Genomic DNA, 14,041 nt, shown 5'->3' with positions numbered 1-14,041 from the left:
TAATTATAAGTTGTTTTACAATTTCAATGAAACATTAATGTTATTTTTTCTATTATACTCTTCATTATTTATTATTCTCCCTACTTTCAATTCCTTAATTTTTCTTAAAAAAAATTCCTTAATTTGTCTTTCTTATATCATTTATTAAGGATATTTTTGTAAAACAAATCACAATATCTCTTTTTCATATAAATGTTGTTGTCATTGAAATCCACCAAATATTAGGAAAATTAGTCAGAGACAAAATCATTTTAAAATATTCATATAGTCAATTATCTATTTAAAAGCACCTTACAAAATTAGAGATTAATTTAATGATTTATTTTTTTAAGTTAACAAAGATAGACTATTTAACCAAAGAAAGAAATGACACTAAACGACATCGACGCAGGACGGGAACTTCAAGCTTGTCTCCCACAAAGAGCATCAATAAACCTTAGATTCTATGAGTAAATGTTATTTCATCCTTTTGTCTTTTTGTAACAAAGTTAATTAAAAGTTGCTTGGACCAATCTTTCCAATTATAGATGATTCTATCCAATACCTCCAACTTTTGACATCTTTATTAGCAACTTCATATCATGTTTTGTCACTATATATAGAGCATATACCCCATTGTAGTCACATCTTTTTCTTCCAAAAGTTTACTATTATATTACAATAATATAAATCCAATGGCAAGTGAAGTATTCTTGTTATATTTTAGGACAAAGTGTGTATTAATAAAAAATGGAGTTAGAGTCCCTGCCTAATTACAAGAAGATGTTAGTTAAACAAATCATTAGAACCTTTTCTTACAATATAGCAGCTTACTACTTGAGTTTAGAGGATTGACGTTAGGTAAACGATATTTCATCTAGACTTAAATTTAAATAAAAATTATCTTCATACTAATCTTATTTCATCTTTTATTTAACAACAAATATACTTATACTTTGACTCGTTTATTTAACATGGTGGCTCAGGTCGTCAGGACTTGATTGGTTGTAGAGTGATCGTAATGTTTTCTTTAAATACTATTATCTTGATTGGGGTGATCAACTATGGTGGTCTGACACTTTTTTTCTTTTTTTTAAGAAGCTGGTTTGATATTTACTTATATTATGATTTACATCCCGTAATAAATAATAATTCTGAATTATTATGGCCAATTTTTTATGAGAATCGGAAGGTTAAAAAAATAAAAGTTATGAGTTGATGCTGAAAAAAATTAGCATTGTTATGAATTAGATCATGACACAAGTATATGACACAAGTTATGAGTTGAAAAAAATTAGCATTGTTATGAATTAGATCATGACACAAGTATATGACACAAGTATATGACACAAGTTATGAGTTGATGCTGAAAAAAATTAGCATTGATGCTGAAAAAAATTAGCATAGTTGAGAGATTCAACTAGCACTTTACATGCCATGTCATTGTAATAGGGTTCAGATACTGGTATTTTTTCAAACCACAGGTATATGAACAAGTAATATAGTACCCTATCCAGACCCTACTCATTGTCATCCCTACACATGTGGCCGCCTCCTTTGATACAATGCGATCAAAGGAGTTCACTCTGTGTGTGTTGGGATGACATTATTTTTCATCTTATGAATGATGATTTTCTAATCTGAAATAAAATGGTAAGTATGAAAAAGAAACCTTTAAGCATAACGATAACATTTGTAAGAACCATACTTCAAGTTGAAACTGTGTCCAATGTGTTCGAGTGTCTGACACATGTCACAAAACATTATTTGTATGACCGTCTTGAAACATTATTAAAGTATATGTTGCAACTTGCAAGAAAAAATTCGATCTATTTGAGTCACATGTGATTCTTGCTCCTAACACCAAGAAAATAGGACCCATATCATATAACTATAGTCTACAACAACAATGCTACTATAGTTATGTACAGTTTCCTTTCACCCATTATGCTAACTTGAGTCTTCTAAATTCAATGCTTGTAATTTCATTTAAACAAAAGAGCTTCTTTTGGCATATCCAAAAGAGAGAGGACTGTAGCAAGAATATGCTTTGATGAAAGACCTGCTTCATCAATCTGATCATTGGGTGCTCCATGGTCAATGTACCTATCAGGAAGCATCATTGATCTCAACTGCATGTAGGTAAAGTTCAGAAGAGGGATTAGAACTTCACAAATGAACATTCAAGAGCAAAATTCATACAAAAAAATTGAAATAAATATGTAGCCTCGATACGTACTACATATACAAGTGTTCCGACACAAATACATAAACTTATATGTATCACACCCTCAACGAAGATGTATTTACAAAGAATCTCAAATGTATCCGACAATATATTTTTTAAAAACAAGAAAAAAACAATCAGATATACTTCTAGGATATATTCAGAGTATCCTAGGAGTATCAGTATCTGATACATATTTGACACAGATAGCACTAACATTTTAGATTATCATGGCTTCATAGTTAAATCATTGAAAGGGGAGTGACTAATTCATAGAGGAAGGTGTGTTTACCTTAAGTGGTCCATCAAGGAGACCAGCTAAGCATAAGAATTGTGAAACATGTGATCCAAAACCTCCAATGGAACCCTCCTCCACTGTGATCAGTATTTCATGCTCTCTGGCCAGTAGCCTAATGAGATCAGTATCCAAAGGTTTGCAAAACCTAGCATCAGCAACTGTCACATAAACCCCTACTGCTCTAAGCATTTCTGCTGCTTTCATGCATTGCTGAACCATAGAGCCATATCCCAAAATCGCAACTCTGCTTCCTTCAAGCAGAATTCTGCCTTTTCCAATCTGTATAACAAAACATAAATATTTCAATTTAGTTGACTAACTATTCAGCATTCTGTTTTTAAAAATGTTTAATAGTTATATATGCTTACTATGAAGCCCTAAAACAGACACATATAACAGATATGATACTGACACTTAGACACGTAGACACTTGTAATAATTTAAAAAAATAGAAGTGATTGAATGTAACTGTATGTGCCAATGTCGAAGACCGACAGGTGTTGGACACCGAGCACAACTTCAATCGAGATATCAGTGCTACATAGTACATAGTAATAGTATGCTAATTACCTCAAGCAGGGTTCCTTTGTTATTGAGAGGAAGATCAGCTCCAATTCCATTTCCTCTTGGAAATCTAAAGCAACTTGGTCTATCATCTATAGCTGCTGCAGTTGCAACCATGTTCATCAGTTCAGCTTCATCAGATGGAGCCATGACAATCATGTTGGGCAAGCAAGCCATGAAAGTGATATCAAAAGCTCCACAATGAGTTGGTCCATCTGCACCAACTAAACCAGCTCTATCCATCGCAAATCGAACAGGTAGTTTTTGAAGATCAACATCATGGACTACCTGATCATATCCACGTTGTAGGAACGATGAATAAATAGCACAAAATGGCTTGAGACCTTCAGCAGCTAACCCTGCTGCAAATGTAACAGCATGTTGTTCAGCTATGCCGACATCGAAACATCGGTCTGGAAACCTTTTCTGGAAGTAATTTAGGCCAGTTCCACCACCCATTGCTGCATGAATTGCTACTATCTTACTGTCAGTTTCAGCTTCCTTTATCAATGAGTCAGCAAAGTACTGTGTGTATGCAAGTGTAGAGGGTTTTGGCTTGAACTGGTGGCCTGTTTTTGGATCAAATTTGACAACACCTGAAAATGTGTGAAAGTATAAGCACCCTTATGAATTGTTCATTATAATTACTACTTCGGACTAAACTATAAGCAAAAAAGTACATGCATATATATGGTCCAAATATGAACTAGATCCATGGATTTTTTTGCTTATGTTTAAGTCCAGGGGAAGTATATGTTAACATTTGAAGCAATAAAAAAATAGCACATTCTCACCATGCATTCTATCAGCTGCTGCTACAGCTGGAGGGTATCCCTTTCCTTTCTCTGTAACAATATGAATCAAAACTGGACCTGGAGCTGGCATTGCTTTCACTTTCTCAAGTATGTTGACTAAATCTTCAATGTTATGACCATCCATAGGACCAATGTAGTACATACCAAGCTCCTCAAAGAGTGAAGAACCAGAACCACTAATGAAATCTCTTGCATACTTATCAACTTTTGATGCAACTAGGTGTGTTTGTCCTCCCATTTGCTTTGTGATGTTCTGTAGAAGATAAATTAGAGTCAGATTCCAAAACGGTATTGAAGTTTTCGAGTAATATAGGGGGTCTAAAGGGACTTACTTTCGTGGCTTCTCTAAGTTTGCGAAATTTTCTGCTTGCTTGAATTTTGCTTAAAGTGCTACTGAGAGCTCCAACTGGTGTTGCAGGGCCGTCAAGTGTTGCAGTCGGCAAAGAAACTTGCTTGTTGTCATTCAGAATAACTATCAAGTTAGAATCAATGTATCCTGCATTGTTCAAGGCCTCATAAGCTTGGCCGGCAGTCATTGCCCCATCTCCAATCACTGAAATCACACTGTTCTTCTTTCCCAACAGATCCCTTGCAACTGCCATACCTATTAATATTTTTTTTATTTGAAACAAATGAAAAGTTATTCATACATGGATTTACACATTGATTTGATTAAAAAATGAGTTATGCTATACATTACGAACACATTCGACACGAAATTTGACGAAATTGAATTAAACTTACCATACACAGGTCAAGTGGTAATATAAAATCGATGGCGGGATAAAAAAGTAATTGCAACTTAATAGCAGCGTATTTATTGCTTTTCGTTAAAAAAAAAAAAAATCCGTAACAATCAACATTAGTGTTACAATATATGTATTGGTTTTAAGATCGAAAAATCTTACCAAGACCAGCTGATATACTTGTGGAACTGTGGCCTACCCCAAAAGCATCATAAACACTCTCATCCCTTTTGGGAAATCCTGCCAGTCCTGATGTCTTCCTAATGGTATGCATCTTTGACCTTCTACCTGTGAGAATCTTGTGGGGATATGCCTGCAATTTGGATATTAAATATTAGTCCCTCTTATTCATGACAAAAACATTTGATTATAATGGTCCAGATTTTAAGGCTGTCTTTTTTGAATGTAAGGCTATGTCTAGTGTAAGAGAAGTCTTGTGTACAAAAGAATTAATGGATAGGATTTGCTGATACAGTTTATTGTCACATGTGCTAGCAAGTAGGTGACGGAATGGTTTTAAATTGAGGTTGCGGTTACGAAACACAGCCAATATGGAAAAATGCGAAAAAATGTGGAAAAACACAGCAGACGCGCCAAAAGTTGCGGTTGGGGACCACAATTTAAAACAATGCGTAACTGATCGTATATTAGGAAATAGTTTGCCTTGCATTAATTCGTGTACTCACACGTTAACGGACTAGAACTTGATCGGAAGTTTGCCTTGCATTAATTCGTGTACTCACACGTTTACGGACTAGAACTCGATCGGACTTTCCATATTCTAACTTCATATTTTGGACATAATTTACAAACTTCAAATACAAACCATCATATTAAGATCAGATCGAGTGACTACGTGAATACATAACATTCAAAAAACTAAAATTTTGTTACAAAACAATTTTTTTTTCTACATACAAGAAGATTCAATTTTCCCTACAAAAATCTCTATTGAAATTACAAGGTCAGATATAAGAGAGAAAAAAAGTTCAACCTGATGGCCAACATCCCATATGATCTTGTCATCCGGAGTGTCGAAAACATGATGGAGAGCAACTGATAACTCCACCACTCCCAAGCTTGAGCTAAGATGACCACCGGTGTCTGACACACTGTGCACAATGTCAGCCCTCAATTCTGCAGCCAATTGTTCCAGATCCTAAAAAATACACACATGATCATACACACAAAACCATCAAAAATCATAGAAAAACAACTTTTTTTAAAAGGGTATGAAAAATTATTATTAATTAAAATAACGCGGTAAATATCATTTTACAACTATCTACGAGGAGATTTAAACTCCGTCCCTTTAGGTTATAAGTCAAACAGTCAAATCAAGCACATCATGGACAAAAAAAAACAACTTTTATACTAGTCACAGTCAATAAAATGTACCATGTTTATTCCATAACCTATGAAATATAAATCCTAGTTTTTAATAAAGGATTCAAACCTGTGTGGTCAGATTCTTCATATGAGCTGGATAATTAACAGTATCCAACAATGGTGTTGCTGGTTTTTCAGCAGAGAAATTGATCTTCCATTCATCTTGTTCTTTCCTTATAACAGTCCTCTCTCCATCACTGTTTGATGAAGCCATCACACAGAACTGATCACAAAAACAAATCACACATAAACATCAATAAAAATCTTGATTATCATATATACAAAAATAATAATCATCATATACAAAAACAAAAAAAAACATTGGCTAATGATATTAATATTTCATGTGCATGTGATGATAAAACCAACCTGGTTTCTGAAACCATGGTTTGGATTTGGAGCTTTGAATTGGTGGCATTGAAGAAGAGAATGGTTTGGTTTAAGGATGCAACTAGAGAGAGACATGTTTTTTTCTTGAGAAGCTGAGAATGAATGAAATTGTGAAAGGTGTTTGTAAGTTATAAAGGGTGATGAATGATATCAAGAGACAACACAAGAGACAGAGAGGTAGCTCTTTTGTTTGTGTTGGTTTCTTGTATTTAAAATTTAATAGAGAACTTCTCCTATACATATATTTATAATAGAGTGAAGATGCCTAAGCCCTAAGGAAAACAACAAATAAATCAATCATTTGCACTCTGTTTGGCAAAACCAATTTTTGAGTTTAAAGGATTTTATTTTAAAAAAAAAAAACTCGGTTTCCAATCCAAAAATCAATTAGTTCGAAGGGACCAATCCCACCGCTCACTTGTGGGGGGGTCATTTAAAGTCAGAGCAAGACCGGGGAATCGAACCTGAGATCTTGAGAGGAGCAAACTCTAAGATCTCAAGTCAACCACTAAACCAACCCCAAATGAATTTTGAGTTTAAAGTGGTTAATAGTAATAATTTTTAACCAGACTTACCTTTCAACCAAACTTAAGATTACCAAAGTCTCTTTTACCTAAGAATTGAAAAATCAACACATTTTTTTTTTTTTTAAGTTTATAGCTTATACTTTATGTAGTAGCTTATAAGCTTTGATATATTTAAAAAAAAAAATTCACGAACATATAGTTTTTTTTTACTAGTTTATAGCTCAAGTAGCTTATAGCTTATATCTTATATTTTTATTCACGGAGTTTTTTTTTTATAGATTTATGTGTTATATATCGTATAAACAAAAAAAAATCGTATATCTTATCATTTTTCATGTTAATTTTACTCTTTTTTTAGAGGCGCTAATTTTATTCTTGTAATCTTAATTAAAAATATATTAATTGAAAATATATTTTTATGTCATTTTGTATCTATTAGCTAATTCAACAACTTATTTTTACAAATAATACTAATTTTTACTAAGATGATATAGACTAATTCGTTAAAGAAAAAAGATGATAGAGACTAATTGACGTTTTATCAAAAAAGACTAAATTGACGGATTTAGTATACTTTAAAATTACTTATCGTATTTATATAGTTTAGAAATAAATTGAAGAATCGATGATCAACAGGAGTCGTGTCCGGTGAAATAGACTATATTCCCAAAATGTGGTTAACCAAAGTTGGAATTTCGACCGTAAAAAACGCCTGCGTTTAATTTTGACGTGCCTTGAATAATATTACTCGTATTAAAGAAATCCTAAAAAAAAAAAACAATTATTTTTTTTAAGAGAGCGATGGTTTAACAAGTAAATCGAAGATTTATTGAGAAAACAATCCGATACAGAATTTTTTTTTTTTTTGAAAGAATGCTGAATTTTTTTGTCAATTAATTATTGCGCATTAATTACTTTGGTCTGGTCTTCTCCTTCTTTCTTTGACTCAAAAAATTAGTCTTCCCCTGCATGCACCGTCATTATTAATATTATTATTTTCTTATTATTATTACCTTAAAACTTTTTTTGGTACAATATTACTTTAAATTTTTAGTATTGGAAAATTTTTATATTCAATAGTCGGTCAAAAAAGTTTCCTTTTATTTTTTTAGGGAAAAAAAAAGTTTCCCTTTTTATTCAACAGTAACAAAATTAGTTAGGAAACATTTCCATTAATTTATTGCAGACGTAAAATGGCTACGAAGAGAAAAAAGATTTTCAACAAAATTGAAGTTCCTCGGAAAAAAAAAAAAAACAAAATTGAAGTTGTTGGTTAAAAAAATTGAAGTCCCTTTCCAAGAAAAGTACAAATTGTTGTTGGTTAATCATTGAAACATCATTTTATCTATTAAAAAAACGTGTTTCTCAATATACAGTATTTTTGTGTACCATCTTTTTTGTGTTTACGGGAACGTGTTTCTCAATCTTCTTGGCTTCTTGCATGAGTTGTGAAAATCTATCTTATCCAAAAATATTTCTTTAAATTACACAAATTTCATAATATTTTAAACAAAAATTATTTGCATGACAATTTTCTTTTAAGAAGCTAAAATAATATTACTTCCGGAGGACGCTAAAAAGTCAACTTTTTCTTATAAATAGAACCGGAAGGAGTATTTACCAACGACGCTAATTCCTTCCGGCACAAAAAGTATAAATAATTACAATGATAAACAAAATCAAGAAAGCAAAAAGAAACAAGAAAAGCATACTAAGCAATTGCTCTTAAACACATCAGTTGATTAAGCCCCAAGGATGATAGTCAAAAATGAACGTAGCATATTTTGATTTCATCCATAAAAAAGATTGAAGTTTAATGTTATCAAGTAAACGTTATTGATTTTGCTCCTTTTGTTGAAAAAGAGACGACTAGTTCTTTCTTTCCAAGTGATCCATACACAATAGATCCATAAAAGATACACATCTGTTTTATAATTCTTTGATAATCCATGAAAATGACCAAATTGGAGAAAATGATCTGGAGGGCGCTCTGAATAAACTGTGTCAATCCCAAACTATTGCACATTCAAATACCAAATCGTACCGAAAAAATCACATCTAAAAAACATATGGTTCACATTCTCGTAGCTACCACAACCTCCCACGCAAAGTTGAACATTATTTTGAGGCACACCCCGCTTGATTAAATTATCTGTCGTTGGAATACGATTCTGAAGCAATCGCCTAACAAAGAGGTTTACTTTCAAAGAAACCACCTAATGCCAAATAATATCAAAATTATCATAAGTAATGTTGTTTTCCATTGATGACAGATAATTATAAGCGTTACTGACATTATACTTTTTAGACAGATGTAAATGCCATAACCACATGTCTTGTATACCGGCCTGAAAAATTATTGTAAATGTCATAACGACGAATCTTTTATTTAAATTATTTCAAAAAAAATTTAATCATAAAGTTGCGTGTCATGAAGAGATTTGTAAGGGGATAAAAAGAATATTATTGTTTTAAAAAAAAAAAAAAAACATGTTCATTATCCTCTATACATTTACCAAGATTTTCATTAAAAGACAGATAATCATGTCAATGAGCTTCATTAAAAGATGAATAATCACGCTAATTTAACAATAGCTTTTACTTCTCAATTGATTTATATGTAATTATGTTAGCCCATTCTATTCTCTAAAAAATCATAGTGGTGGTTAATTATTTATTTACCGTGGTGATTAATTATGGATAGTGAAAATTGATGATTAATTATGGATAGTGAAAATTGACAACTCAAATATATATTATGTGGAATGTGGAATAAGACAGCTCAATTGTAAGTATTTATGTTTGAGTGGCAACTTTTGAACAATTGAATTCTAACTAAAGATAATTTGTTGCGTAGTGGAATTTTGCATGATAGCTCTAATCTTTTTTTGAGAGGTTGCAAGTCTAACAAATATGTTGATCGTTTATTTTTTTCAATGTGATTGGTTTGATAAAATTTGGATCCTCGTTCTAAATTCGATCAACATTTATGACGTTCTTGCTTTTTCTGCTTCTGATCAGCCATTTAATTAGGGGGTTTCGTTGTGAACTTGGACTCAAAACTCACACCAATAAGATTAGATGTGTGAAGCAATGGTAAGTGACAACCAATAACCAAAACAATTGCAAGCAATAACAACAACAACAATTTAAAGCAAAACCACTATCAAACAGAAGAATAACAAGATAAAAGAGTAATAGAGAATCGAGAACAACACACCAAGAATTTTCTCATTCAATTCGATCCATATTTTACGTACGTATGGAGAAGATTGATCTCTCCAATTTATTATCAAAGAGTTTCTTTACATAGAGATACAAATAGTTACAAGAAATTAGCTTTCAACTAGCTTTCCTAGAGCAAACCCTAATTTCTACCATTTTCCCGAATCTCTTCCCTCGACCAAGAGACTTAATGATTTTTGTATCCAAGGTGTTTACAGTTGTTTCCAAACCCTAGAATATATCCCAAAAGGAACCGAATATTAGGCTTTGATTTCCTAAGGATCTCCTCTTTTGGTAAACCATAGGTTTCCTCACTCTCACCTCTTGTGTGTTTCCCATGTTTTCCCACCGCACGAATCCCTCCCTAAAAGGAATTACCCCTTTTCCAAGAGCCATGTCTTTTGGTTCTTCAAGATTCACATTTTTCACATTGTTCAACTGAAAACCTAAGTTGCTCCTTTTATAGATTTGGACGTGAGTATGGGCTTTGGCAACATCTTGCGCGTCACACACCCTTCCATGGGCATCGTGTATGAGGCAAAAGTAGGATATCTTACAAACAAACATTCAACATTTGTGCATCACGCAACAACCATAAATCCTAGTTTTCCTCACTTTCACCTCTTGTGTGTTTCCCATGTATTTCCACCCCATGAATCCATCCCCAAAAGGCACAAACCATTTTCCAAGTGCTCCCACTGTTAGTTCTCCAAGATTCGCATTTTCCACACTTTTTAACATTATATCTGAGTTGTTCCTTTTATAGATTTGGACGCGGGCATGGGCTTTCGCAGCATCTTGTGCATCGTGCAGAAGACAAAAGTAGAACATCATGCAAACCTTCAACATCTACGCATCACACAACAATCATAAGGTAACTTATGAAGATTTTACACTTTCACATGAGATTTCGAGGTACAATTCAAGAACATTCACCGCCCGGCAACCCCGGGCGGTCGCCCGGGCTCGATCCGTAATTTCCTCACATTAGGCCCAACCTATAGGCCCATTTACACACTTCAAAAAAAAAAATTGGGTAAATACATCACACATTCACACGCGTGCCAACACAAAGTCACAAACTCTACTCTCGCTCTCTCTCTCTTGGTCTCGGTACTCACTACTACTACGGCGGACTCAGTTCTTCTCTCTCTCTCTCTCTCTCTCTCTCTCTCTCTCTCATCAGTCCTCTCTCTCTCCCGCGGGCTATATCACTTCTCTCATCTCTTTATGTCGGTTGCTAATCTCAACTCTTCTCATTCACTCTAATTCTCTAAAGGTAATATCTTCTTCTCCTTCCTTTCTTTCCTTGTTTTAGGGTTTTAGAAAAATTGTAAAATTGGTTGTGCAATTGAAAAATTGATCATTTGAAGGACAAATTTAAACGGAAACAAAGGGGAATGATTATTTGATTTTGAAGTTAGAAACTTAGAAGAATGATTATTTGAAGTTTGAATGAAGTTTGAATGGGAAATGACTACTACAGTAAACGATTAGTAGTATTTGTTATGTGAATTGAGATTAGTAGTTGTTATGTGAATTGAAAAATTGATTAATAGTTGGTAAGGAATTGTCCTTGATTTTTTTTTTTTTTTTACAAATGGAAAAGCTAGTTGTTAAGGAACTGATAAGTGATAACTGTTATTTTTTAAACTTGTTATGTGAAATGAATATTCACTTTGAATCATTAAATTTCAGAGATGAGGAAGTTTTTGGTACATAGAACAAGGATTGAGAATGTAAATGTTGTGCAACCGGAAGCCGAAGTAGAAGAACCACCGCCTAATGTGACCAATGAGTTTAATCCAAATGAGATTGTGCGTGATCCAGGTCTTAGGAAACAAATTTGGGAGTATGCTCCGGATATTCAAGACCAAGTGAGGAGGGCATATATATTGAAGGGTCCAACGCAACCAAATTTGGAAAGTTTTCCTCGTACTCAATTTGGGAGGGATACAAGATCATTTTCTAGATCATGGTATAACAAGTATACATGGATTGAATATAGTGAGTCGAAGGATGCAGCTTATTGTTTTTATTGCTTTCTCTTTAAGCAACCCGGGAGGGCTGAACACTTTGGTTATGAAGTCTTCAACAAAGACGGATTTAAAGATTGGAAGCATGCATCTCAAGGATTGAAAGAGCATGTTGGTGGTCATAATAGTATGCACAACAAATGTATCAAGCACTATGATGATTATAAGAATCAAAGACAAAGTGTGACAAGTAAGATTGCTAGAGCAACTAGGGAATCAGAAGAGTTGTATAAGATACCTCCTAATTTTATCTAGCTTGGCAGGTAATATTCCATCTCTCTTAATTCAAATTGTAATTTTGTTTAAAAAAAGACTAACCTCTCTTTTAAATTTTTTTGCATATATTTTTCGCCCAGGCTCTATGAAATTCCTGGCTCCGCCACTGTTTGTGTGATGCAGTAATTGGAAGGATAGAAACGCTTATGTGTTTCTGTAATTTTGAGGGTTCAATTCATCATGTTTTTTATAAGGTGGAAGTAAAGTCTTTTTGGTTGCCCAAATCTAAGTTTTGTCATTTATCTTTTGATTTGCACGTCTGGTAGCTAAATCCCTTCTTTTGTCTTGGGATGCCTACTATACTTAGTGTTTTCTTTGGTCCGTTCATCCGGTTTGCCTTTGTCGTTCTTGTGTTTGACTTTTTCTTTGCTATATTCCTATCACGTCTTGTGCTAGAATGGTAAGTGTTTAACTTAATCCTATTTTGACTTATAAAAAGAAAAAATAATTGATATTTTTCTAATAGAAAAAATCACAGATCCTCCTAGTTTGGTCATTCATGAAACCTCTTTCATATAAAAAGTAATATCTTTAAAAAAAAAATCTTCTTCTTTTTTGGGCTATGAAAACATTTGGAGAAAAATTATTTCTATTTATTTAAAAAATTTCCCGTTTATCAATAATATTGTTTTTATGAATATGCATAACGACAACCATCTAGATAAGAACCAGAGCCACCTATGTGGTTGTTCTCGACTTCTGGTATTTAAGCTTAGAGAGAATGTCTCATATATATTCAGAGAAGATGTTTAAAAACAACAGGCAGATGATGTTTGTTTTTATATAATTGTTCATTAAATTTGGTATTATACTACTTTAATGCGGAAGAAAAAATGGCTTTGTTGAAGGAAAAATACTTTTTAACAGAAATCATGGTGATTAAGTACTAAAAATAGTTTTTGATCCTTCAAAACAAGTGCGTATCCTAAGGGCACACTCTTGGAGATCACCTTCCACTTATCTAAACACTTTCTAGATGGTATGTTTCTCCAATGTGGGACATTTTTAAGTCATACTAACACTAACACTTACCAAAGTGTTTATTCTATCCAACTTTCCACTATTGTTGCTAGTGTTCCAACAAAACTAATATGGTTGCAGGATTTCAATTGAAACCCGCACTTAGTCAAAACGATATATGTCGTCAATCGGATTAGGCGATTCAGAGAAAGAAAATTAAAATTTACTAAGTTTTAATCTAGACATTGATGTCCGACCGTGCTGTCTGAATGCATTGAGTAATAAGCACTGGCGGAGCCAGGATTATTACAAAGTCTGGACAAAAAAAATTGCAACACATTTATAAGGGTTTACATAATAAATTGCAAGAAAATAATAAAAAAAATCTAAAGAAATTGCCCAATTTATAAGGGTTTATATAAGAAACTGAGAGTTTTACATAAGAAATTGCAAAAAAATTGGGCTGGAACCCGGACAACTGCCGAGGCTCGCTGGGACTTAGAACCACCCCTGGTAATAAGTGTGCATCAACAATTAAATATGATTAAGTTAAGCGGGATAATTAACGGCGTTTTAGATTTTGAGGCAATTATATCAGTGACATATAGA

General features: G+C 33.2%; 2 protein-coding genes across 2 annotated transcripts; one reads left to right on the top strand and one right to left on the bottom strand.

Annotated features, from left to right (window-relative positions):
- Nucleotides 1-1,751: 1,751 nt before the first annotated feature.
- LOC146900178 (1-deoxy-D-xylulose-5-phosphate synthase 2, chloroplastic-like) lies at nt 1,752-6,512 on the bottom strand. The gene is made up of 9 exons (XM_085738329.1): nt 6,388-6,512; nt 6,086-6,241; nt 5,624-5,788; nt 4,792-4,942; nt 4,216-4,487; nt 3,863-4,136; nt 3,075-3,664; nt 2,499-2,783; nt 1,752-2,111 (listed from the first exon to the last, which is right to left on the bottom strand). Exons 1-9 carry the CDS (start codon nt 6,481-6,483, stop codon nt 1,965-1,967), a joined length of 2,136 nt encoding a protein of 711 aa, XP_085594455.1. The 5' UTR covers nt 6,484-6,512; the 3' UTR covers nt 1,752-1,964.
- A 4,797-nt stretch (nt 6,513-11,309) lies between these two features.
- Nucleotides 11,310-12,466, top strand: LOC146900177 (uncharacterized). The gene is made up of 2 exons (XM_085735507.1): nt 11,310-11,439; nt 11,859-12,466. Exon 2 carries the CDS (start codon nt 11,861-11,863, stop codon nt 12,449-12,451), a length of 591 nt encoding a protein of 196 aa, XP_085591633.1. The 5' UTR covers nt 11,310-11,439; nt 11,859-11,860; the 3' UTR covers nt 12,452-12,466.
- Nucleotides 12,467-14,041: the final 1,575 nt, after the last annotated feature.

The sequence above is a fragment of the Medicago sativa genome, chromosome 8 (assembly GCF_051527215.1).
Source record: "Medicago sativa cultivar Bolivia chromosome 8, Bolivia_mono, whole genome shotgun sequence".
In the NCBI taxonomy this organism is placed as follows: domain Eukaryota; kingdom Viridiplantae; phylum Streptophyta; class Magnoliopsida; order Fabales; family Fabaceae; genus Medicago; species Medicago sativa.
The sequence above is the reverse complement of the archived record's forward strand: the minus strand, read 5'-3'. Positions and strand labels throughout refer to the sequence as shown.

Bases quoted from the DNA above. Each gene is read 5' to 3' on its own strand.
- LOC146900178 (XM_085738329.1), bottom strand. From the start codon at position 6,483: ATGTCTCTCTCTAGTTGCATCCTTAAACCAAACCATTCTCTTCTTCAA. The intron at 4,943-5,623 runs GTTGAACTTTTT...TCCAAATTGCAG, and splicing joins TATGGGATGTTGGCCATCAG to GCATATCCCCACAAGATTCT. The intron at 2,784-3,074 runs GTAATTAGCATA...TTTGTTATACAG, and splicing joins ACAAAGGAACCCTGCTTGAG to ATTGGAAAAGGCAGAATTCT.
- LOC146900177 (XM_085735507.1), top strand. From the start codon at position 11,861: ATGAGGAAGTTTTTGGTACATAGAACAAGGATTGAGAATGTAAATGTT.